The sequence below is a fragment of the Colletotrichum phormii genome, assembly GCF_030913505.1.
Source record: "Colletotrichum phormii strain CBS 102054 chromosome Unknown BDP81scaffold_29, whole genome shotgun sequence".
Lineage (NCBI taxonomy): Eukaryota > Fungi > Ascomycota > Sordariomycetes > Glomerellales > Glomerellaceae > Colletotrichum > Colletotrichum phormii.
The window spans coordinates 432,260-454,822 of record NW_026851471.1 but is presented as its reverse complement, the minus strand read 5'-3'; the positions used below and the strand labels follow the sequence as shown (position 1 = coordinate 454,822).

The 22,563-nt window shown below is 51.6% G+C and overlaps 5 protein-coding genes across 5 annotated transcripts; 2 read left to right on the top strand and 3 right to left on the bottom strand.

Moving 5' to 3' along the window:
- Positions 1-6,940: 6,940 nt before the first annotated feature.
- Positions 6,941-11,192, top strand: BDP81DRAFT_503878 (Hydantoinase B/oxoprolinase-domain-containing protein; the record flags this gene model as incomplete). Its single annotated transcript, XM_060595606.1, has 2 exons — positions 6,941-7,303; positions 7,357-11,192. Exons 1-2 carry the CDS (start codon positions 7,090-7,092, stop codon positions 11,190-11,192), a joined length of 4,050 nt encoding a protein of 1,349 aa, XP_060439457.1. The 5' UTR covers positions 6,941-7,089.
- Positions 11,193-11,448: 256 nt separating this feature from the next.
- On the bottom strand, positions 11,449-12,858 carry BDP81DRAFT_332089 (major facilitator superfamily transporter; the record flags this gene model as incomplete). The annotated part of the gene is made up of 2 exons (XM_060585565.1): positions 11,449-11,693; positions 11,748-12,858. The coding sequence occupies 2 exons, from the start codon at positions 12,856-12,858 to the stop codon at positions 11,449-11,451; spliced, it is 1,356 nt and encodes a 451-aa protein (XP_060439456.1).
- Positions 12,859-16,798: 3,940 nt separating this feature from the next.
- BDP81DRAFT_331962 (uncharacterized protein) lies at positions 16,799-19,432 on the bottom strand (the record flags this gene model as incomplete). The annotated part of the gene is made up of 1 exon (XM_060585549.1): positions 16,799-19,432. A coding segment is annotated over one exon (2,634 nt), but the record flags the coding sequence as incomplete, so codon positions are not given.
- Positions 19,433-19,482: 50 nt separating this feature from the next.
- On the bottom strand, positions 19,483-20,662 carry BDP81DRAFT_332043 (acyl transferase/acyl hydrolase/lysophospholipase; the record flags this gene model as incomplete). Its single annotated transcript, XM_060585558.1, has 3 exons — positions 19,483-20,110; positions 20,201-20,455; positions 20,502-20,662. The coding sequence occupies 3 exons, from the start codon at positions 20,660-20,662 to the stop codon at positions 19,483-19,485; spliced, it is 1,044 nt and encodes a 347-aa protein (XP_060439454.1).
- A 617-nt stretch (positions 20,663-21,279) lies between these two features.
- BDP81DRAFT_439607 (uncharacterized protein) lies at positions 21,280-22,218 on the top strand. Its single transcript, XM_060591422.1, has one exon. The coding sequence runs from the start codon at positions 21,735-21,737 to the stop codon at positions 22,074-22,076; it is 342 nt and encodes a 113-aa protein (XP_060439453.1). The 5' UTR covers positions 21,280-21,734; the 3' UTR covers positions 22,077-22,218.
- The last annotated feature ends 345 nt before the right edge of the window (positions 22,219-22,563 follow it).

Genomic DNA, 22,563 nt, shown 5'->3' with positions numbered 1-22,563 from the left:
GGAGATACTATTTAGTAAAGGGGACGAGTATTAACCTTTACGACCACGTCACTTAAGTACTTCAGGTACTTAGGTAGTCTACAATATATAAAAAACAGCTACACGTTATAAATAGATAAAGTTGGCCTGTTTGAGATTCATAAAACTAGATATAGGTAGGCTATTGTTACGGCTAGCTAGTCGTAGTGAGGTATATTTGCAGAAGTTGAGGCTGCGATACTAATGAATAGTTCTAATCGATGTAATAATCGGATATAATAACCGGAGATTATTATACTTCGTGGTTAGATAGCTTCCTAGAGGCTATGTCTATAAGTCGTAAGGTAGAGAAGGCTTCGGTGATTAATCGTAGTCTTATTAGAGAGGTTCTTAATAAAGATAGCTAAAAGCGATCATAAGATCTAATACGAAGTTCATTACTAAAGAAGCTATAGGAAGTCTGTCCTTAAGCCCGGCTCAAGTCCATCTTATATATAAGTCTTGATCCTATCTAAACATATTCTTTATAGTTAGGACCGATATCACCGTATCGGTTCTTCAGGGGTAGACCGCCCTTATTATGTCGGTCCATGTTCAGAGACCGCTTATCGCCCGTCGGTCCTTTTTATTATTACGTGACTTATCCATAGTTCTTCCGTTCCGTAAGGAGTTTCCCGAGTTCCCGGGGTTTCCTGTATATATTTAGTGAATAGCCGCCGTAGGCCCGCGGGGCGGGCCCCCTGGCTTTGTTATGCATATTGGGTTGTAATAGGCGTGTCTATAAGTCGTAAGGTAAGGTAGGTAAGGCTCTGGAACGGTCCTGCGGGGCAGGCCTTAGTGGTGGTGATGCGTGTTGGGCTATATCAAAAAGGAAATGTTAGTGCAGTTGCATTCACCGCCTTCATGGGGAAGTAATAGGTTTTTCAACCAATTAAAATCGTGGACGCGGACGCCGCTCTATCAATTCCTATAATCAATAAGCAATAGAATATTCTAGTCGGAGGATCTTATGCCTATATAAGGGCATCTTTTTACCTACTTAGACCTTTCGTTAAGCAAGCAACTTCTCATATAGTAATCTAACTATATACTCTCTTTACATTTATCAACCTCTTTTATATAACGTGGTTCATCAGTCAGCCGGCCGGACCAGTCAGCCGGACGTTTTTTTCTAAACACACTTATGTCCAAACCACTTAAACCTTTGACGCGTAAAATCTCAACAACCATAATGCCAATCTACACCCAAGAAGACAAAGTCATTCTTGCGATTGAAGCGATCCGATCGACACGCGCTGCAGGTAGTAACTTGAGCATTTCGCGTGCCGCAAAGACCTACGGTATCCCGAAGAGCACCTTAGCCGATAGAATGAACAACCGACCGCGACGCGAACAAACTCAACCCCAACGACATAAACTCGATCCGATCGAAGAGAAAACACTTCTCCAATACGTTATTGAACAGGATTCCAGAGGATTTCCTTTGCGCCTTGGCGGTGTAGAAAATATGGCCAATCTCCTGCTGCGAGCGCGTAATGCCGAGCCTGTTGGCAAGCGATGGGCCAGGCGGTTTGTGGACTCACAGCCTGCTCTGAAAACCAAGTTTAATCGTCCATACGATTATCAAAGGGCTCTTCAAGAAGACCCAGAGGTTATTTCAAAGTGGTTTGTGTTGTTACGCAACATGATGATCAAGTATAGAATCCAAGAGGAGGACCTATACAATTTCGACGAGACTGGCTTCATGATGGGCATGATCACCGCGTCAATGGTGGTAACACGCGCCGATCGACGCGGCAAAGCAAAGTCTGTCCAGCCGGGTAACCGTGAATGGGCTACAGTCATTGAATGTATCAATTCGGGCGGGTGGTGCATCCCTCCGTTCGTGATCGTCAAGGGCGTATATCACCTTGCCAGTTGGACCACAGAATCAGGTTTTCCGAGCAACTGGGTCATCAAGCCCACTGCTAATGGATGGAAGGATAATCAGACGGGTCTTGACTGGATTAAACACTTCGACAAACATACTAAGAACCGAACTAAGGGCGTCTACCGGATGCTCATTATCGACGGCCATGAGAGCCATTTATCGGCCGAATTCGACGATTACTGCAAGCAGAACAATATTGTAACGGTCAGTATGCCTGCACATTCGTCGCATCTATTACAGCCATTGGATATTGCGCTTTATTCGCCTTTGAAACGCGCATACGGTGATAAAATCAACCTATTTATCAGAGCCTCCATAAACCACATCACCAAGTCGGAGTTCTTTATTGCCTTCTACCAGGCCCACAACAAAGTTTTTAATGAAGAAAACATTAGGGCTGCTTTTCAAGGCGCTGAAGTTTCACCATAGAACCTAGAGCATGTCATTGAAAAGCTTGATGTACGTTTACGGATGCCTATACCTCCTGTGGCCAGCCCTTCAACACCACCACCTTGGCAGTCGCAAACGCCCTCTAACTCACAACAAGCCGTCTCGCAGTCCAACTTTATCAAAAGCCGGATCTCTGCTCATAAAGGAAGCTCACCGACACCAATTATTGCTGCAGTTGAGCAATTGTCAAAGGGTGCGCAGGCAATGGCGCACTCAATCACTATTTTGACTGATCGGCTTCGTACCCTTGAGGATGCGAATGTAGCACTTGCTAAGCGTCGGAGGGCTAAAAGGTCGCGTGTGCAGCTTAGAGGGGCACTTAGTATAGAGGAATCTCAGGGTTTGCTGGAAGAGAAACAAAAAGGTAAACGTCCAGCACCTCGAGAGGATGAGGAGGGGGGTCCATCAAAGAGAGCCCAGCCGACTCGGAGACGCTGTGGTGCGTGTGGTAAGACTGGGCATAATGCACGAACCTGTTACAAAGATGTCGAATTATCAGGAGATTCTGATAGCGATAACCAATAATTGATTTAATGCGTTGTGGTTGAGAAATACTAGATGTTGTTGTGGACGTGGGAAAGAACGTCCGGCTGACTGATGAACCACGTTACGCTTAACTACCCCTATATTAATATATTCTTGCTTCTGTATAAATATTCACCATTTAATATTCTTGTATAAGAATCTTACCACCTATCTCTTAAAGCTATCGTGCCAGAAGTATTAATTAAAATAACTAAATATTTAACATTATTAAATTCCAGCCCAGCCAGCCCAGCTAGCCCCGCCAAGGCCGGGGCCAGGGCCGGGCCTAAGATCAAATACCGGATATATACCGGAAGGTTAATTACTAGTTGTCACGGGCTGAAGCCCTTTGTGGGCTTAGGCTACGCCGTAAGCCTTACGAGCCGTGCATACGTACTTAAGTGCAGCAGAATGAACAGAGAGGGATCTGTTCATTACGTACCTTTTGGCTGAATAAGCCCGGGTGCGCATTTAGTGTTACAAGCAGGTCAAGGCAACCAACTGTGGCACAAACCAAAAGCTTCGATAATGATGACTCCGCATCATTTTCCCTTGTTCTGCATTATATAGCTAGGCCATGACAGGACCAACTGTTTAGGCCGTAACATTTAGCGCAATGGTTTGTTGTGTCTGCTGCCACATTTGCCCTTGTGGGGCCCACACCGTTACAGTAGTCAGCCTATGTCTAAGAGATTAGGGATTACCTTTATATAACTAATTCAGATCTTATAATTAATAAGGTCATAGTCCGATTTATAGATTGATCTCTAAAAATAATAATAATTCCAACGAAACCTATCCTAACTAGCTATAAGATCTAGATCCTTACGTAGTCTGGCTACTATATACAATAGCTCTGGCACGTACATGGAAAGGGCCCATACGCATTAGTCCCCCACGCCCAGCCAGCCCAGCTGGCTGGGCTGGCTGCTGGAAAGCTGGCTCTGTTGACACCAACGCAGCAGGTAGTAACTACCCTTATTTCCCTACTTCCAGCTGCAACCTACCACATCTTTCTTGATAACCTTTTTGCCTTTATACGGCTCTTTTATACCTGTTGGTATCACAGGCGTGATACATATCCTCATGAGGGTGTATCTTCGGCAACAATCACGTCAATGTCCGTGATAATTGCTGTTGTTCTTCTTCCTATTTACATTGTGGGCAGGGGCCGATCGAAGTAGGTGGGGACGGCCTGGGTGGTTGCCCCACCTTAACCGGCCGTGATGACTAAGCCGGTTGTCCCACTTCGCCCAGGGCAGGCGCCAGCCAGCCCACGATACCTGCCCATTGCTCCTTATCAGCCTTGCCGTTCCGACAATACCCTATAAAATCAGTAAGTTAGAGCTTCTAGTACTTACCGGAAGGATAGTGGGATAAATAAGATCCTAGTTACTAAGAAAAAGACTAAGGGACGGGGTATTCCTTAGAGCAAAATATACTATATCCCTACTTTAGATAGGGAGGTAAGTTACCTACCTGCTACTCTACTTACTTAACTAACTAACTAGTAAATAGGTCAACCAATTCACCTGAAAGGACAATGCCCTTATACTCTTCCTATCAACTATCTTCCAGAACGGCCAGGAAGTTATCCGCAGCCGCCGCCGCCCAGCTGGGGATTCCGCTGCCAAGAGGGCTGCCCGGCAAGTCTTTGGCCCAGACGTCCGAAAGGACCTTCTAGTCTCTAAGGCAATCGATAAATACAACCACAAAATAAATAGAGTCGATATCAGTGACTAGATAAGGTCCTATTATTAATATAGCTACTCTATTCGTCGAGGGGGCTAGCAGTTAATTACCTAGAATTTCGCACTAGAAGTAGTTATTATAAATAGCTTCTTATTACAGCTCTAGGGCAGCCCTAGGTAGTAAAAGGTAAAAACCTAGTACTGATAGCGGCAGTTACTTATAGCCCAGCTTGTTTAATAGTTTAGGCTATTAGCAAAAGGGCGGCAGAGGTCACGGCCAAGATGGGCTATAGACAAAAGGAATACCTCTATTCTATGGAAAAACCACAGGAAGGGATCAAGGGGGGCTAATTCACTTTATTCCTACTATAATAATAAAAAAGCAATAAGGGCCCGCTAGACCCTAGCTAAGATATTTAGGAATAGCCTCATATAAAAGAAAAGGATACGGAAGGGCTACTTAGACTATAATATAGCTTTATATATTAAAGGGGACTATTAGTACTTATAGCATACCCAAAATATATAGGGAATAGAGGTACTGTTACCCTATTGGTTGACTCGACAGATTCACAAGCCCCTATTGGCTCTACCCCGCCCTTGGCAAAAATGGAGCTATCTGGCACTCGATGGGATAGAAGTTCTGCTCGTTAATTCACGGAGAGCTCTTGCCGTCCAAGCCTTTGATAGACCATCACAATCTCGCTGACTCGAACCGATGTCTCGAGGCCGTCCTAAGCGAAGCGACGCACTTCGAGAGCCCCGAGTGGGATGGGACGTCGGGGTCGCCGTGGAACCGTGGGCGTGGTGCGTGGTGCGTAGTGCCGCCCAACCGAGAACCTTAAAAAAAGACCCGTGTGCTGAGACGAACACTTTAGGCCGTCTCTGGCGTGGCTTTGCCCTCATGCGTTCCAATTATATTAACAATGACGTCGAAACTTGAACGCGTGTTGTCTCGCAGCCCTGGTTAGTAACCAAGTCTGTATAGCACCCCCTAGAAAACAGTTGCCGGACTAAGCAATCGGACGGACAATGGCAAATTCATTATATTGCAAAGTGGAGTGTTGTTGGAAGTTTACGCGCTTTGCCTTGGAGAACCCGGGGCTCGTTGGTGGAAAGCGAGAGCGGCCAAGGCCTTTCCCCAGATTCACTTGCGGATACCAAGCTCCGGGAATCATATGCCGTTTCCAGATGTTTGGGTCTATTTACCACGAGGCGCGCGCGTTGAGCAAGATTAGCAAGTTTTTGCTAAGACTTTGATAAGTCTCAAGGCTTGTGCATGCTTTAGGAGATGTCAAGCGATCCTGAACGAGTGAGCTCAGAGTCTAGTCTTCAGGCCCTCTTCGCGTTGTCCCAGAACAAGCCGGCTGCCGAGTGAGTCGTGAAAGCTCGGGAGATCCAAGGGTCGCATTGTTAAGTCAACTGCCAGGAAGGCTGTATAGCCAATTAACTCGCTAGAAGTGGGTAGCGATTGCTGTGATGACGCAGTTGGTGGAAGGTTCCATCATGGCTAGTGATTCTGTTGACCCCAGCGACGTTGTCAGCGCGCATTGCTGAGTTCGGTGTTGAAGTCGTCGCCTGCCATTTCACTGCACTACAATGCAGCCATAAGACCTGATTGCACGGACGAAGTGACGTCCAAAGCTACAATCTTTAGAAGAATCTTCCAAGGGAGAACCAAACAATGATGAAAGTTGGTGTAGGATTGAGTGCCTAACAGGGTTGGTTGTCTGCCCAAGAGTGCCAAGTTCCTTGAGTGATCGGCGTGTCTTTGGGCCTTCGACTCAGTCTCCCACGTTCTTCCGTCCGAACTGCAGGAAACTCACCACGCGGCCTCAAGAACTCAGCTCAAGCATTCTGCTCGTTGCAAACATGACCGCCAAGATCCGGATGACAGGCGTTGCGCACCGGCCCCGGAAGCCGGAAACCGTGGTACTCATGTGGGAGGGGTTGGTGATCTACCCGTCACCCCGGGGGAAACATCCGGGGACGACTCGGGGCGCATCGTCCGTAGGATCAATTGCGCCATCATCCACCGTTACCTCCGATTGAGCCTCAAAACATGTGGAAAAGACACCGAACCCATATAGCCGGTCATACTCGAAGGGCGATAAGCTTCCACCGGCGACCTAGAGTCTTTGTCGGGGACGACCCGACGCTGGATCCGCAAAAGACGGACAGCGTCCGACCAGCAGGCGCTTGTTTGTTTTGTGGTGTCCTTGAGGAGGGGCGGAATCGGCGGACCCTTCCACCAGGCACTCGGCATCAATTACCGCAGAGGCTGGACGAAGTAGACGTCCTATGAGATTGTCTTTTATACACTCATGAGGACTTTTCCATTGCACACATAATTCACGCTGTCAAAGGTCGGGACAGAAGTGGAACCTCATCAGCTCAACCTCACTCATGAGCTTTCACTGAAACGCCTTCGGCTCCTCCTGACTCACACGCTACAACACCAAGGCTCAATTAAACATCATCACCAAGAGGGCTGCCATACCTCATTCTCTCATCATGGCGGCCGACATCAGAGTCTCAATTGATCGCGGCGGCACATTCTGCGACGTCATCGCCGAAATCGACGGCCGTGAACCCCTCATCTTCAAGCTTCTCTCCGAAGACCCAGCAAACTACCCCGACGCCCCGACCGAAGCCATCAGGCGCATTCTCGAAGCTGTAGGGGGGAAGCCCATCCCCATCGGACAGAAACTCGGTGGCTCGCGCATCGGTAGTTTTCCATGTCACTCCTCCACTGGGATCCTGTATCTAATACTTTCTCAGCATCGTGCCGCATCGGCACCACAGTCGCGACGAACGCTCTCCTAGAACACAAGGGCGAGCGCTTCGCCTTCCTCACCACAAAGGGCTTCAAGGACGTCTGCGTAATTGGCGATCAGTCCCGTCCCAAACTGTTTGACCTCAATATCCGCAAACCCACGGCTTTGCACTCGACCGTCGTCGAGATCGACGAGCGCATCGTGCCAGCAGATTATGACCTCAACCCAACGCCCCTGGACAAGGAGGCTGCTCTCAAGGCCGCTTCAACATCACCACTAACCTCATCATCTACTCCCCAAGAAGGAGACCTCGTCCGCACACCCAACGGCGATCTAATCCGCATCCTCCGCCGCCCAAACCCAGACCTCATCCGATCTCAGCTCCGCGCCCTCAAAGACGCAGGCTACACCTCCCTCGCAATCTCCTTCATGCACGCCTACCTACACCCCGCCCACGAAGACCTCGTCGCCTCCCTCGCCCGCTCCCCCGAATTCGCCTTCTCTTACGTGACAACCTCCTCCGCAACCTCCCCGACCATCAAATTCCTCAACCGCAGCACCTCAACATGCTCAGAAGCCTACCTCTACCCCGTCATCCAGCGCTACGTCGCCTCCTTCCACGCAGGCTTTCTCCCCGATGCGCCGCCCCGCCGCGTAGACTTCATGTGCTCCGACGGCGGCCTCAAAGCGGCCTCCCGCTTCCGCGGCAACGAGGCGCTCCTGAGTGGTCCCGCAGGCGGCGTAGTCGGCATCGCGCGGTCCTGTTATGACCGTCAGGACGGCACGCCCGTCATCGGCCTCGACATGGGCGGTACCAGCACGGATGTCTCGCGGTACGACGGGAAGTATGACTACCTCACCGAGACCTCCATCGCGGGCCGCACAATCACCACGCCCATGCTCAACATCGCCACCGTAGCAGCAGGCGGCGGATCAATCCTCTTTGCGCGGAACGGTCTCTTAGCTGTAGGACCCGAGAGCGCGGGTGCGCACCCGGGACCAGCATGTTACCGAAAGAACGGCCCCTTGACCGTAACAGACGCGAACCTCTTCCTCGGACGTCTTGTTCCGTCTTCGTTTCCTTCCATCTTTGGACCGTCTGCCTCTGAACCGCTAGATACCGCCATCGTCAAAAAGAAATTCAGACAAATTACGCAAGAGTTCAACCAACAGACGAACCAGGCCCTCCAACCGCACGACGTAGCCTTAGGCTTCCTAGACGTCGCAAACGAAACAATGGCCCGCCCCATCCGCAACGCAACCGAAGCCCGCGGCTTCGCCCCCGAAAACCACAACCTTGTCTCCTTTGGCGGCGCGGGCGGCCAGCACGCCTGCGAAATCGCTGAAAAACTCGGCATCCGCCGCATCCTGATCCACAAGTTCTCCTCCTTGCTTTCGGCGTACGGCATCGCGCAAGCAGAGCTACAAAGCGAGACCCTCGAGCCGTACGGCGCCAAATTCAGCCACAGCGAGGATGCTGCGCAAGGGGCAGTGACATCCCACATCGCGGACCGCCTCGCCGCACTGAGGGGGAAAGTGACACGAGAACTAGTCTCCCAGGGCGCGGATGAGGCTTCGCTGGTCTTTGATGAGAGTCTTGTCCTGCGGTACTATGGCACCGATACGAATCTTACAATCTCCCGCCCCGAGGACGGTGATTACGCCGCCAGCTTCAAGGCTACGCACCTTCGCGAGTTTGCCTTCTCCATGGATAGAGACATCGTCATTGAGTCGATCAAGGTTCGTGGGACGGGTAGTGCGGCGGGGAGCGCGTTCGGAATGCGGGAGACGTCTGCGGTCAAGGAGCTCGCGGACAGGAGGAGCCGCGGTAGCGGAGATGTTGCTATCGCCCCGGAGCCGAGCGTGAAGCAGAGGGTATATATCGACGGCGGGTGGTGCGAGACGGACGTGTATCGTCTGGGCGAAGTCTCCAAGGGCGTCGTGATCGAGGGCCCTGCTCTACTCATCGACCAGACGCAGACAATCTTCGTGTCCCCGACATTTAGCGCCTACATCCTCTCCTCCCACGTCCTCCTCGAGAAGCAAGCACCAGCCACGACTTCATCACCATCACCGCTCCCCACCTCTATAACACAAAACCGAACCCCACAGCCCGACGCACCAGAAACCACAGACCCAATCCTCCTCTCCGTCTTCGCCCACCGCTTCATGGCCATAGCAGAACAGATGGGCACGACCCTCCAACGCACCGCAATCTCCACCTCCATCAAAGAACGCCTCGACTTTTCCTGCGCAATCTTCTCCCCCGAGGGCAAACTCGTCGCCAACGCGCCCCATATCCCAATCCACCTCGGCTCCATGCAATTCGCCATCCAGGAACAACACCGCCACTGGAAAGGACGCCTCCAGCCCGGCGACGTGCTCTTGACGAATCATCCGCAGTGGGGCGGGACGCATCTCCCGGATCTGACCGTCGTTACGCCCGTCTTTGTTGACACCGGGTCCGGATCCCCCTCCGATCCGGATGATGGCGACAAGACAGACCGCGACAACACAAACACCCAAGAAATCGCCTTCTACGTCGCCTCCCGCGGCCATCACACAGACATAGGCGGCAAAGGCATCACCTCAATGATGCCCGAGTCCCGCCAACTCTGGGAAGAAGGCCTCAACGTACCAACCCTCAAAATCGTCTACCGCGGCCACTTCCTCGAATCCCAAGTCATCGCCGCCTTTGAGAAAGCAGGTTCCTTGCCGGGCTGCTCCACCTCCCGCCGTCTCGCAGATAACATCTCGGACCTAAAAGCCCAAACCTCGGCAAACCAGCGCGGCATCCTCCTCTTGCGGAAACTCTGCGCCGAGCAAGGGGTCGGGAAGAAGGGCGTGGCAGTGGTACACAAGTACATGTCCGCGATCCAAGACAACGCAGAAGCCGCAGTCCGTAGCTACTTCAAATCTCTAGCCCGCTCCCACCCCTCGGGGCTATCCGCAACAGACCACCTAGATGACGGCACCCCCCTCCACGTGAACATCACAATCGACCCCCTCACCGGCACAGCAACCTACGACTTCTCCGTTTCCGGCCCGCAAATCTGGGGAAACTACAACTGCCCCATCTCCATCACCCACTCAGCGATAATTTACACCATCCGAAGCCTAGTAGGCCTCGACATACCCCTAAACCAAGGCTGTCTAAACCCCGTCAACATCATCCTCCCACCCGTCGGCTCCGTCCTGAATCCCGGTGCCGGGGTTGCGATATGCGGAAGCACCCTCGCCTCCCAGCGCGTCATCGACGTCATCCTCCGCGCGTTCGGGACACACGGCGCAAGCCAGGGGTGCGCGAATAGTTTCGGCTGGGGCATGGGCGGCCGGGACCCGGAGACCGGAGCGGTCATCAAGGGGTGGAACTACGGGGAGAGTATCGGCGGCGGGGTGGGTGCGGGAGATGGGTATGAGGGTGAGCATTCGACGCACGTCCATTCTACGAATACGCGCCAGACAGACGCGGAGGTCATTGAGAAGCGCACTGCTGTACTCGTCAAGTCCTACGGTATCCGCAAAGGAAGTGGTGGTGTCGGAAAATATCGTGGAGGCGACGGTATCACGCGTGAAATTCAGGCGCGTATCCCGCTCAAGTTTAGTATCCTTTCGGATCGGAGGGTGTATCGGCCTTGGGGTATGACTGGCGGCGGGCCAGGGCAAAAGGGGGAGAATTATGCATTCTTGTTCAACGAGGAGGGAGGCATGGAGAAGATTAATCTTGGCGGGAAGGCGATTATCAACCTAAAGGAGGGCGAGTATATCCAGGTCAATACGCCTGGTGGTGGAGGGTATGGCGGCGAGGATGTAGAGGATAGACATCGGGGTTATGTATGAGATGAGAGATGCACCATGAAAGACCAAAGAGATGGATCAATAAAGCTTGCAGCAGATCATCACCACGTTTCCCTCGAGACTTGATGTAGCTTGATAAAGCCTTGTCATTACATATAAACGGACCTAATCCAACATTACAACATCCAATGTGCATGGCACATTATGGTATCGTCATCCCTCGTCAACGTAAAAACCCCCAACAACTCCTATGGATATCATGCAGGCATCACTCTCAGTCTTGATTGAGCATAACTGCTTACGCGACCTCCTTTTCCAGCTTGGTATCGACCGTTCCAGGTGCGGCAACGTCCGCAATGGTCTCGTCCGAGAACTTGAGATCCTCCTCAACGGTGACAGTGTCCTTGATCTTCAGGAAGATAATGGGTGCACCAATAACGAGAGCGCCGGCAAGGCAACCCCACGTGGCGCTGAAGATAGTGTTGTACTCGGTTTGAACACCATCGAGACGCCAGAAGACGGCAGCGCCAGCGGATTGAATACCTATAGTTTTGTCAGTATAAATGCGCCACTAGAGTCGAGGAATGTGCAGCTTACCCTTGTAGAAACCTGCCAGGTTGGCAGCCTTGCGGGAAGAGTTGGAGAGAGCTCCCATGTACCAGTAGATGCTCGTCTGCCAGCAGGCATCGAAGAATCCGTAAAACATGTACAGGAACATGGGGCCAATGTAAGCCTCGCCGCCGTCGGTCCAGTCAATGGTGGGGTAGTCCAAGTTGCCCTCAATCTCGCCGCGAGGAGCCTGCTTCTTCTGCCAAGCGTACCCACCTCCCCAGATGGCCATGGTCAGGACGAAAAGCGTAATGTAGGAGGCCTTTGCGCGTACGCTACGGCGGACCTTGGGGAAGTCAAGGGCGTAGCCAAAGATGAGAGCACCGATAATCTGGGAAGACCAGTACAACAGGTTGTTCAGCGAACGAGTGCGAGTGTTGAAGTGAGGAGCGTTCATGTCATTGGTCTGGTAGGTGTAGAAGACGTTGGATGTGAAGAACATGGGGAACAAAAGGATGATCCACGGGTCTTGGGCGAGGGTCTCCCACAAGCCCTTGAACTCGGACTGCCACGAAGGGTTCTTCATGACGATGACCTTGGAGCCGTCCTCACGAATGATCTTGGGCACATCGCACATGAAGAGAGCAAGGACGGCACCGAGCAACATGAGAACAATGAAGGCAGCGTAGGTGCCGTCAGTAACAGTGCTTCTCGATGTGGTGTTGATGTTTTGGCCGAGGGGAATGAGAGCACCGATGACGGCGCCGAGGTTGAAGATCATCCAGAACCAAGAGATGTAGCGTCCCTTCTCCTTCTCGGAGGGGTAGGACATCATGATGGCACCCTGGCCAGTCCACAAGAGACCGGCGCACACGCCGAGGAAGGCACCAGCGAAAATGACGAAGCCTTCATTCTGGTTGTGGGAGTAGGACAGGAAGGACGCGGCGTAGATGCAGTAACCCAAGCCGCCCAAGCTGAGAGTCAGACGAAGACCGAGACGGTTGGCAAAGGTACCGGCGAAGAAGGCGGCAACGGCAAAGGTGGAGTACAAGGCCGTGTTGGCATCGTTGGAAGCCTTTGTGGAAACCTGACCACCGCCACCGAGACCACCGAGAGCATTAAACATTCCGGGGCAGAGGAAGCAAACAAAGGAGACCATGAAGAGCTGGATACGGGGTGAAGCGTACCAGAGCTCCTTGCCACCGATGCGGAAGCGACGATACATGAAGCCGGCAGGGCGGGGAACGGGGCCGTCAACAGCGGTTGTTGTCGGGGCGGCGGTAGCGGGTTCGGTAGCGGCCGCAGCCGCGGGCTCAGGAGTATGCTTCTCGTCGACGGAAGACATCTTGGCGGTGATGTGGAGTTGACGAGGAGGAGGTTCAGAGGAGAGACGTGAAGGTCAACAGAGCGGCGTTGCGCCTTGGCGGGACGGGAGGAATTGGGGCCGGTGGTGCGTGGCTGCCGCTTGGTGCTTCTCTTCAGAGTGTCGCAGACTGGAAACTCAATCGTGCCAGACGATGGGTGATGGTGGCCCAAAGTAGCGCAGGCGCAAGGCTCAGTTCGATGAGTTTGGTCTGGAAAGACTGGACAGAAAGAGTGAGACGGCGAGCAGAGACTAGAAGTAGGGTCCGGGGGGACGTGTGCAGCTTCTTTATGGGACGGTTTATCGGGCTGCAGGTTGCAGTTGCACTGGGCGATGATCGTGGGTGGAGCTTTGGTCAAGGTCGCGGTCCCGACGTGCCAGGGTGAGGCGTGGCGGGTGCGAGAAAGATGACAAGGGGGGGCGGAGACTGGAGGGAGTGGAGGGTGGTACTGTTGAGGATGATGGAGGTGGTATCCGTAGCCGGGATTGATGTGTTGACTTGGAGATATTGGAGATATTGGAGATGGGAGGAAGATGTTGATGGAGCGAGAGGGACGGCCACCACACCACCACCCCGTGCGGAGAGATTTTAAAGTGGCGCCCAGAGCCAAGATAGACAAGTGTCAGCCAACCAGCGCGCTAGTCCTCGTCCCCGCCCACTGGCTTCTAAGGTCCGTGCGGGATGGAGAGGTGCATGTAACGTTTCCCTGAGATTGAAACTCAAAAAAAGAAAGAACAGAGAAAAAAGAGGGTACCACGAGCATGCAGCTGCCAGAACAGAAGCTTGTGGCTTCGTGACAAGCAACAATCGTTGTCTGCAGAGGCCCAACTATGCACCATCTAAGGATACAGATACCTACCTAACTCGCAGTCATTCAACGCTATTCCCCAGACTCTCGTCCTCCAAGTCTTTCGGGGATAACCCGTGTGCCTCCGCCCACGAAGTGTTACGGAGCTGACTGACCGTGCCCACGGCATGGGAACCGGCCAGTTGCATCGGCGACAAGACGGGGACTGATAGACTCGAGTCCAGCCTATCTCCTCGTGGGTTCGTTACACGGATAAGGATGCTTGCATCGCACACGTTTCCCGCCCTACCTTACTTGCAACTCTGATTCTACTTCAGACAGCCCCCGGGGTTGCATAACAGTATTTGCGTAGAGTGTCAGCGTCTGATAGAACGACAAACAAGACTCGTCTTTTGAGGTCCGGGTTGGGCCATTCGAAGGACGCAAGGCAAGTAAGCAATGGAGTCGATTTGTATTCCCCGAGCCAGATCCTCTCTTTGCCTGATCTGTTTCCTGCTTAATCTTCAAATTTGCGTCGTGATTGGGTCGGCGCATGAGAACAAATTCGGACACTCTTCAATCTCAGAGACCTCTATCTGATATCTCAACGCAAGGTAACCTCAGATATCTACCCAAATCTTCAGGGAAGCCGACCGTTACTTCCCCTTACCCCACACTATCCAAAGGTTACATCCCCACACGTCCCATCGTTCGCAACTCCACGGTCCATTCCATCCTGTTGGATTCACAGGTGGAAAAGGAAAATACTCGAGTATCGTGGGTAGCAACGATCACCGACTGTAGTGGTGATATTGCTTGTTCTTGTTGTTCTTGAGTGGAAGTCTAACCAGGTGCCAGCGGCGGCAGGAAGTCTGGGGTATACCACCCTCGTGTGGCTGAGCCACACGGACCACCGTGGCTGGAACGGACCGCGGCAGCAACCTCCTGCTGCCTAATGTAGGCCTATTCCAACACATCCCCAGGCCAACGGCTGTGGAAACCATGGGACTTGCAACGGTCACCGGTGGTGTCTCGCCCAGCAATGTGGCATCTACTACGTACGGAGTACAGGTTCATACGCTAGGTAGACTTCTCCAGGAGTCCAGAATCCATCCGGTATCCAAACCCGCTGATATATCCAACCCGCTGAAGAGATAGCTACCCAGCATCCATACAGGCCCGAAACCTTCAGCCTGGTGCAGCAGACGTTTCCCGATCCATGAACCTGGGTATTACGTGACAGACGTACCTAGACATGTTGGCCCAACTTTATCTTGCTACCCCATGTCACTTCTCACCCGTCATCGATTCGTTAGGAACGCATCACGGCATCGGTGATATGGGGTCTCATTCGGTCCTCCGCCGTAGTGGGTTTGTCCCCATAGCACGCGTAGAAGTAGCACCCTAGATATCCATGAGTCTCGCCATTCCGCCGACAAGATGGGGGCTACATCGCCGGGCTCCGGATGGGCGAACGGCCGACGTGGTAGAGCTGCCGACTACCACGGCGCTCATCCGGGGTTTGTTGCTTTGAACTCCACTGCCTCACACTTCTTTCCCCCGCCGATAACCACCCGGCGTTCATTTACATGTCGTGGAGACACAGGGCAAAGGGTGCTTACCAGATGTCCATCGATACTTGCCACAGCCGCCACTAGTCCATTGGTGGTCAGGTAGACTTCGATATCCTCTCTCATCAAGAAGAGGGACGGGCAGTCGATTACGGGATCTAAAAGCCGCCAAAGGTATGAGAATTTTCCTTTGAGGCGTCGAGGGTAGGGATCCGAATCCAGCAGCTCGGAGAAAAGGCGTATTCTGGACAGTAAAGATGACACAGTACCCATGTTACAATTTACGACCAAGTCCAGCATTCAGACTTAACAAGCGTCACTCTTGCAGGCTGGCAATTTACGTCCGGAGATGAAGGTTCCGGGGATCGGAGCTTACACAAACTTCCGGCCCCCGAACCCCCCGTCCGGGGCTATGTCTCTCCACAATATTGCTTCCACTCGACGCAGTCTCTTGTGCAGCAACTGGACGTAGACAATAAACTGATACATGTGCTCCAATTTTGCCTGGGTCACTGTCTTTGTGTCCTCTAGAGCAGCATGATCCGGAAGGAAATGTCACTTCGACCTTCTTATGTTCCTTGCCGAATAGCGATACAGAGGATCGCAAAACCGGTGTCCGTTTCGCAAGTATGGACTGTCTATTGAGCACAGACCTTTCATTACTAGGACAGAGCTTATGTACAAGACCCGAGACCAGGGTACCTTGACGGATACCAAGCCACATCTGTTCATGGGAGCCCGAAACAGCTTATTGATCAGATCGCTGGCAGCTGGTCGTCATAATAGATGATCAACCATCCGCGGGCCAGAAATAGCTGATGATTTTACAGCCAACAGCGTTGGACACAAGCAGCTTCCTCCCACTCACGCCCAGCGTTATAGAGATATCGTTGTATCCGAGTCGCCGATCCATCAACGCAGTCAGCAGCTTGTGGATCGCACAATCACTCTTGGCGACGCATGCCTTGCTTCTCAAACCAATTTGCTCCAGGTGCTTCTCGATGGCTTTTTTTGCTGATTAAGCCAATAGCTGCATAGGGGTGCTTGAATGGGCCTGCAAAGGTGCTTGGTGAAGCGTGGCGATCACGCACTCCACTCCTAGGTCTACAACGCAACAATTAACATAGAGTGAGCGCATTGCTGAACGAGTAAATTATTGTTAGCCGACAGGCTCAGCCGCTGCTCTAGGGTTTATAAGATTTCAGAAGGTTTCAATCTATTGTACTGTAAAAGCCTTTTGTAAAACGAAAAAAGTGGCTGCAGGCGCACAAATTCAACTCAACCGCTCCCTATCTTTATTCAGATCGTCGATTCGATCCACGAGACCTACGATGTTTGTACTTAACCACATATATACTATACTTCAAGCCGCTCAACTCATTTCTCACTTTCTGTCATGTTTGCTTTATATGCACCTGCGAGTGCGTGTTGTGACGCAAGTCGATCAGGATGTCCTTTGTCAAGCGTCGTCTCTTGAACCTCGACCACGTGCTCGAGTAGCTTGATGGCATATTTGACTCGCCCGTCAGCTTGATATGCCATTGCCAGTGCGTGTTGTGACGTAAGTCGGTCAGGATGTCCTTTGTCAAGCGTCGTCTTTTCAACCTCGACCACGTGCTCGAGTAGCTTGATAGCATCTTTAACTCGCCAGTCGGCTTGATATGCACATGCGAGCTCGTATTGTGACGCAAGTCGATAACGATGTTCTTCATTAAGAATCGTCTTTTCAACTTCGACCAGGTGCTCGAGTAGCGTGATGGCATCTTTAACTCGCCCGTCGGCTTGATATACTATTGCGAGTGCGTGTTGTGACGTAAGTCGATCAGGATGTCCTTTGTCAAGCGTCGTCTTGCGAACCTCGACCACGTGCTCGAGTAGCTTGATGGCATCTTTGACTCGCCCGTCGGCTTGATATGCCATTGCGAGTGCGTGTTGTGACGTAAGTCGGTCAGGATGTCCTTTGTCAAGCGTCGTCTTGCGAACCTCGACCACGTGCTCGAGTAGCTTGATAGCATCTTTAACTCGCCCGTCGGCTTGATATGCACGTGCGAGTTCGTGTTGTGACGTAAGTCGATCAGGATGTCCTTTGTCAAGCGTCGTCTTTTCAACCTCGACCACGTGCTCGAGTAGCTTGATGGCATCTTTGACTCGCCCGTCGGCTTGATATGTACATGCGAGTTCGTGTTGTGACGCAAGTCGATAACGATGTTCTTCATTAAGCGTCGTCTTGCGAACCTCGACCACGTGCTCGAGTAGCTTGATAGCATCTTTAACTCGCCAGTCGGCTTGATATGCACGTGCGAGTTCGTGTTGTGACGTAAGTCGATCAGGATGTCCTTTGTCAAGCGTCGTCTTTTCAACCTCGACCACGTGCTCGAGTAGCTTGATGGCATCTTTGACTCGCCCGTCGGCTTGATATGTACATGCGAGTTCGTGTTGTGACGCAAGTCGATAACGATGTTCTTCATTAAGCGTCGTCTTGCGAACCTCGACCACGTGCTCGAGTAGCTTGATAGCATCTTTAACTCGCCAGTCGGCTTGATATGCACGTGCGAGTTCGTGTTGTGACGTAAGTCGATCAGGATGTCCTTTGTCAAGCGTCGTCTTTTCAACCTCGACCACGTGCTCGAGTAGCTTGATGGCATCTTTGACTCGCCCGTCGGCTTGATATGCACATGCGAGTTCGTGTTGCGATGCAAGTCGAGCACTATCTTGAATCGGCAGATCTATCCTTTGCTGGAAAGACTGCTCAAAATAGGCGACAGCTTCCTTTACTCGCCCATCTGTTCCTAAGCACCTCCCGACCAGGACAGACAGACTGGATTTGGCGTCGCCATCAGTTTCTCCGCTTTCATTTAAAACTTTGATAGCGTGCGGCAGATACTGCCTCCAGATAACCCGATTTTCGTGGTCATTGAATGGAAAGACTTCATCAATATGCTGTATAGCTTCCTTTTTGGACTGTGTTTCGAGAGACTTCTGTCGAACCCAAACTCGAGTTGCCAGATGCACCAGGCTATGCATGTCGAACATTTCGGCATCAGTTCCATGTGCGAGAAATGCATAAGAGCAGAGCGTTCCAATGGCGTGGTTGATATCAATATTGGCATCTGGGCACGGGAGGATTGATTGTGGTATGAGTTTTGGCTCAATCCGCGAGATGAAACATAGCAAACGACCCGCAGCAGCATCAGTGCTCTGAATCTGATCGAAAGACACCATCCAGGTTCTTGCTATGGCGTTCTCCAGGCTAGCATACCTGGTACTGTCACGGAACTCCAGACTCATGATGCTGACAAGGTGTTGCTCAGTTCCTTGTAATAGTTCGAGGTACTTCTTGACAGATACATGGCTGTTTCTATTCAAGTATGCAGCGGCCTGTGTTACTGCTAAAGGAAGATAAGTAAGAGATTGCAAAAGCTTATTTACTAACCCCTGATCCGAGAGAAGATCTTTGCGGTGGAGCGCTTTTCTGAGAAGATTTGTGGCCTCTTCTTCACTCATAGAATGAAGCTCTAGCCAAGCTTGATTTGCCATAGACAACGCCACTTCCCGAGAGCGCGTAGTGAAGAGGGTCAAGCCGGTTCTCTTCCGTGGTAAATACTTCAGCAACCCTTCTTGATGCTTTGGACTGTCGAACAGTATGCTTGCATCATCAGCGTTATCCACAACGATAAGCCACGGTCCAATGTTCTCAGAGCTAAGCCATTTTTGGACAGAGGTCTTTACGTCTCCATCTTCTGCGCCCAGAGGAATGTTGAATTCTTTGGCGATTGTTGCATATGATTGCTCGAAGCTTGCTTGGCTGTAGGCCGGGACCCAGAACACTGAGTAGTCTGGCAAATTCTCCTTTGCCCAGTAGGCGATGTGCAGGGATATTTGCGTTTTGCCCACCCCACCCAGTCCCACCAACGCCACTTCTTGGATCATTGCATCGAACAGAAACCTCTTGATTTCAAACGCTTCTGGACGTTCGATGAAGTTCCTGTTTTGGGGGAGCGATATGAGATGAACAATGCCTCCTAATTTAAGATCAGATTGTACTGAATTGAAGCGGAATTTTACAGCCCACCTCTTTGCCTTTCCACAGGATCTCCCGGGATTTCTGCGATCGCCGGTGTCTCATCGTTATTGGAATAACAAATCGTCATATGGCGAATAAATTGTTGTATTTGCCTCCTGGTTTCTAGAAGGTAATTCCTGGTATGGGCCGATATTGTGCTTGACTTTTCCCAGTCTGATAAAGTCACGTCTTGAAGACCCTGTGCGACATTGAATCTGAAGTATTGGCCACTATCGCCATATTGATCCTCCAGTCTCATAGCCACCTTTTTGGAGCTGGTCGCCATATTCTTCAGGGCCCTGATGATGCCCATTCTTGTGTTGCCGATACTGACGACGTCTCCAAGCCCGGTGCCAATGCTGAGAACCTGTATCTGAGGGCGCGAAGGGAACTGTCGCCGAGCCTCGTCGATGAGTATCTCACAAGGATTGTTGTAGCCAAACCCCGCGTCTATGAACTCTACGCCATCTCGGCCTACGCGGATCGGTTTGAAGAAAGTAGTAGCTGCGGATGTTGCGCGAGCCACTTGCCAAATCAGGCAACCGTCGAAGCCCGTCGATTCATCGTACGTGGTAAAGAGGGTCGGTGGAGCATCTACGTTGTCCTTCGTGATGGCTAAGACGACACTATAAAACAGAAAATAAGTAACTCATTTACCAAAATTCAATTCGATGTAGCAATTCACATACGTTTTGGTGCATTTATCGTCGCGAAACTCCATATCATGGGAACAAGTACCGTTCGTCGCATTACCTGTTTGGCGCCGATCTACACACTCTGCCGCTGTACAAGACTTCTTGCATGTGCTCTTGATTGCTTCCTCGAGTGCTGTAGCAGAGAATGCGCCCTTCGACGAGGCTGGCAAGAGCGACGTTCGTTTCGGAGTAAATGCCTTTTGAGCGACTTCGCGATACTGTAGGATGCACTCGTTGACAGTCATTCCCAGCCTTCCAAGCATGATAGCAATGATTCTAGCCTCAGTTAGCGGAGAATTTTGAATAGAGCTGATCGTCAAACCCTCCAGTGCTAGTTCCTCCGATGAAGTCGAAGCAATCACATGGTCGGGGCACACGGTCAAGACCCTCTGTTTTGCGGATCTCTTCCATCAAGTGCTCCAAGATGAGAAGGCTGGAAACGCCTCGGACGCCGCCGCCATCTAGATAATCAGCGGGAAACATGATGTAGGGGGTTGGGATCCTACCTAGCGACAGAATTCTCAACGGCTGCCGGGCTTCAGACGGTAGCTCCATGGTCTGGCAGCGCGGGCCGGCCCGTAATGGGGTTGATACTGGGGCTTCTAATTAATTAAGCTTCGGATGATCTCGAGATGAATCATGCAGTGGAGGAGCAGAAGCTGCGGGGTAGGACGGAAATAAGCATGTTAGTCGTGCTACTATGATGCTAGTGGAGCGGAAGACGATCACGTGTCGCCAGTCTTAGTCAAGGGGCGAGGTAGTCAAGCCACGTGTCGTCTGCTATTGCCTAACGCGCTAACTTTCATCTGCCGTCTCCCACACCTCAGACGTTCCCTCAAGACATCGCCACCGTCTATCCGAACGACTTGTGACGATGGCTTTCAGTGACTCTCCATCCAGCTTTGACGGGGATACCTGGTCCGACAACGAGTCTATCCATGGAAGCAGCTCAGCGCCTGCAGTATCGTCTAGGGCGGCATCGCAGCAACCTTCTGATGGCAGACTCCCACTACTTCGACTGGTTAACTAGGACAGAGTCCGCAGTTACGATGAGCAGCCGCCAACCTATATTCATTACTCTCTTAAGTGGAAATTGACAGCGAATATTAGAACAGTGTCCAAAGACAGCGAGCCGAATCTTGTCCTTGCCCCGGGTGATTTCTGGGAAATAACGTTGCAGAGCAGGCTTAGCAACCTTATGACCAAGAAGCTGGCAGCCAACAAAACCTTCAAGCCCGATGATACCACCTTGATAGTATCTGTGCGAGACCGCTCCGAAGAAGACCCAATCAAGCGATTCGATGATCTAGATATAGAATGGGAGGTCGTCGAGACGCAGCTGCGCACGTGGAGCCACTTGTTTCGTGCTGGCAAAAAGCTAAAGATCAGTGTTTCCTTCAATTACGTGGAGACTGGACCAGCGGCCGGCAGTGCCGGACGACGGGGAACGAAGCACTCAGCAACGTAACGGATGCTTGCCAAGCGCGATATAGAGCTCGAAGGCGAGCGCAACAGGACGGGATAAGCGGCGTCTTAGGAACGAGTATATAGCCTTATGAGATGTCCCGGTCCGCCCTATAATCTTGGACCGTATTGTTGGGTTGATGATGACGGGAGGAAGTATCATAAGCTGATGACTCGTTATCTGACCAGTTTGGTTGCCTACGTTGAGGATGGTAGAAGACTTAAGAGCCAAGCAGCATCCGTAAACTGCTATATGCGGAGGACCAGCAGCGTTTGGACCGTCAGGGACGGTCCCAGAGTCAAGCGAAATATCCACCTATTAACATTACCAATGTCATGCCCGGATTGGATGCTTCTGCAGGGGTTTCGCTATCTGGACACGGACCCGGGCCGGCGCCTGCATCTGTATCCCCCCATACGCCGACACGATTGAAGATCTCTGGGCCAAGAGATTCTGCACCGAGGAGTTATTACCAGTGGCAGTGCGCACAAGTGCTGGATAATTCGTTCAAGGTAGGGTATCGGAAGGCGTACGAGGTTATGGTCGAACATTGTCTTGACCTCGAACAAGTGGACGAGGACCAAGACGCTCAATTTTTCATTGATAATGGTGTCAAGAAGGGCGCCGCAATACGTTTCATTAGGGACATTTGCGAGTGGGCCCTGGGTCGGGAACTAGAATAGTAATAGATAGTAATAGACTATGCGTGCGAAACTACCCTGATCTTCTGCTGGGCACGGCCTTTAACTCAATCTATTTCCTATTGATGCTTCTCTATCTCTAAACCGGCATGCCGAAAATGGCCTTCCGCGCTTGCCCTCCTAGCACCTACTGATCGCACGTACTATTTAAGGAACTATGCGAAATTAGGACAGTTCTTATAATCTGCCTAGTGATGCTTAATAAAGCCACTTCCCAC

What these genes read in the sequence shown, in the direction of transcription:
- BDP81DRAFT_439607 (XM_060591422.1), top strand. Translation starts at nt 21,735, where the DNA reads ATGAGATGTCCCGGTCCGCCCTATAATCTTGGACCGTATTGTTGGGTT.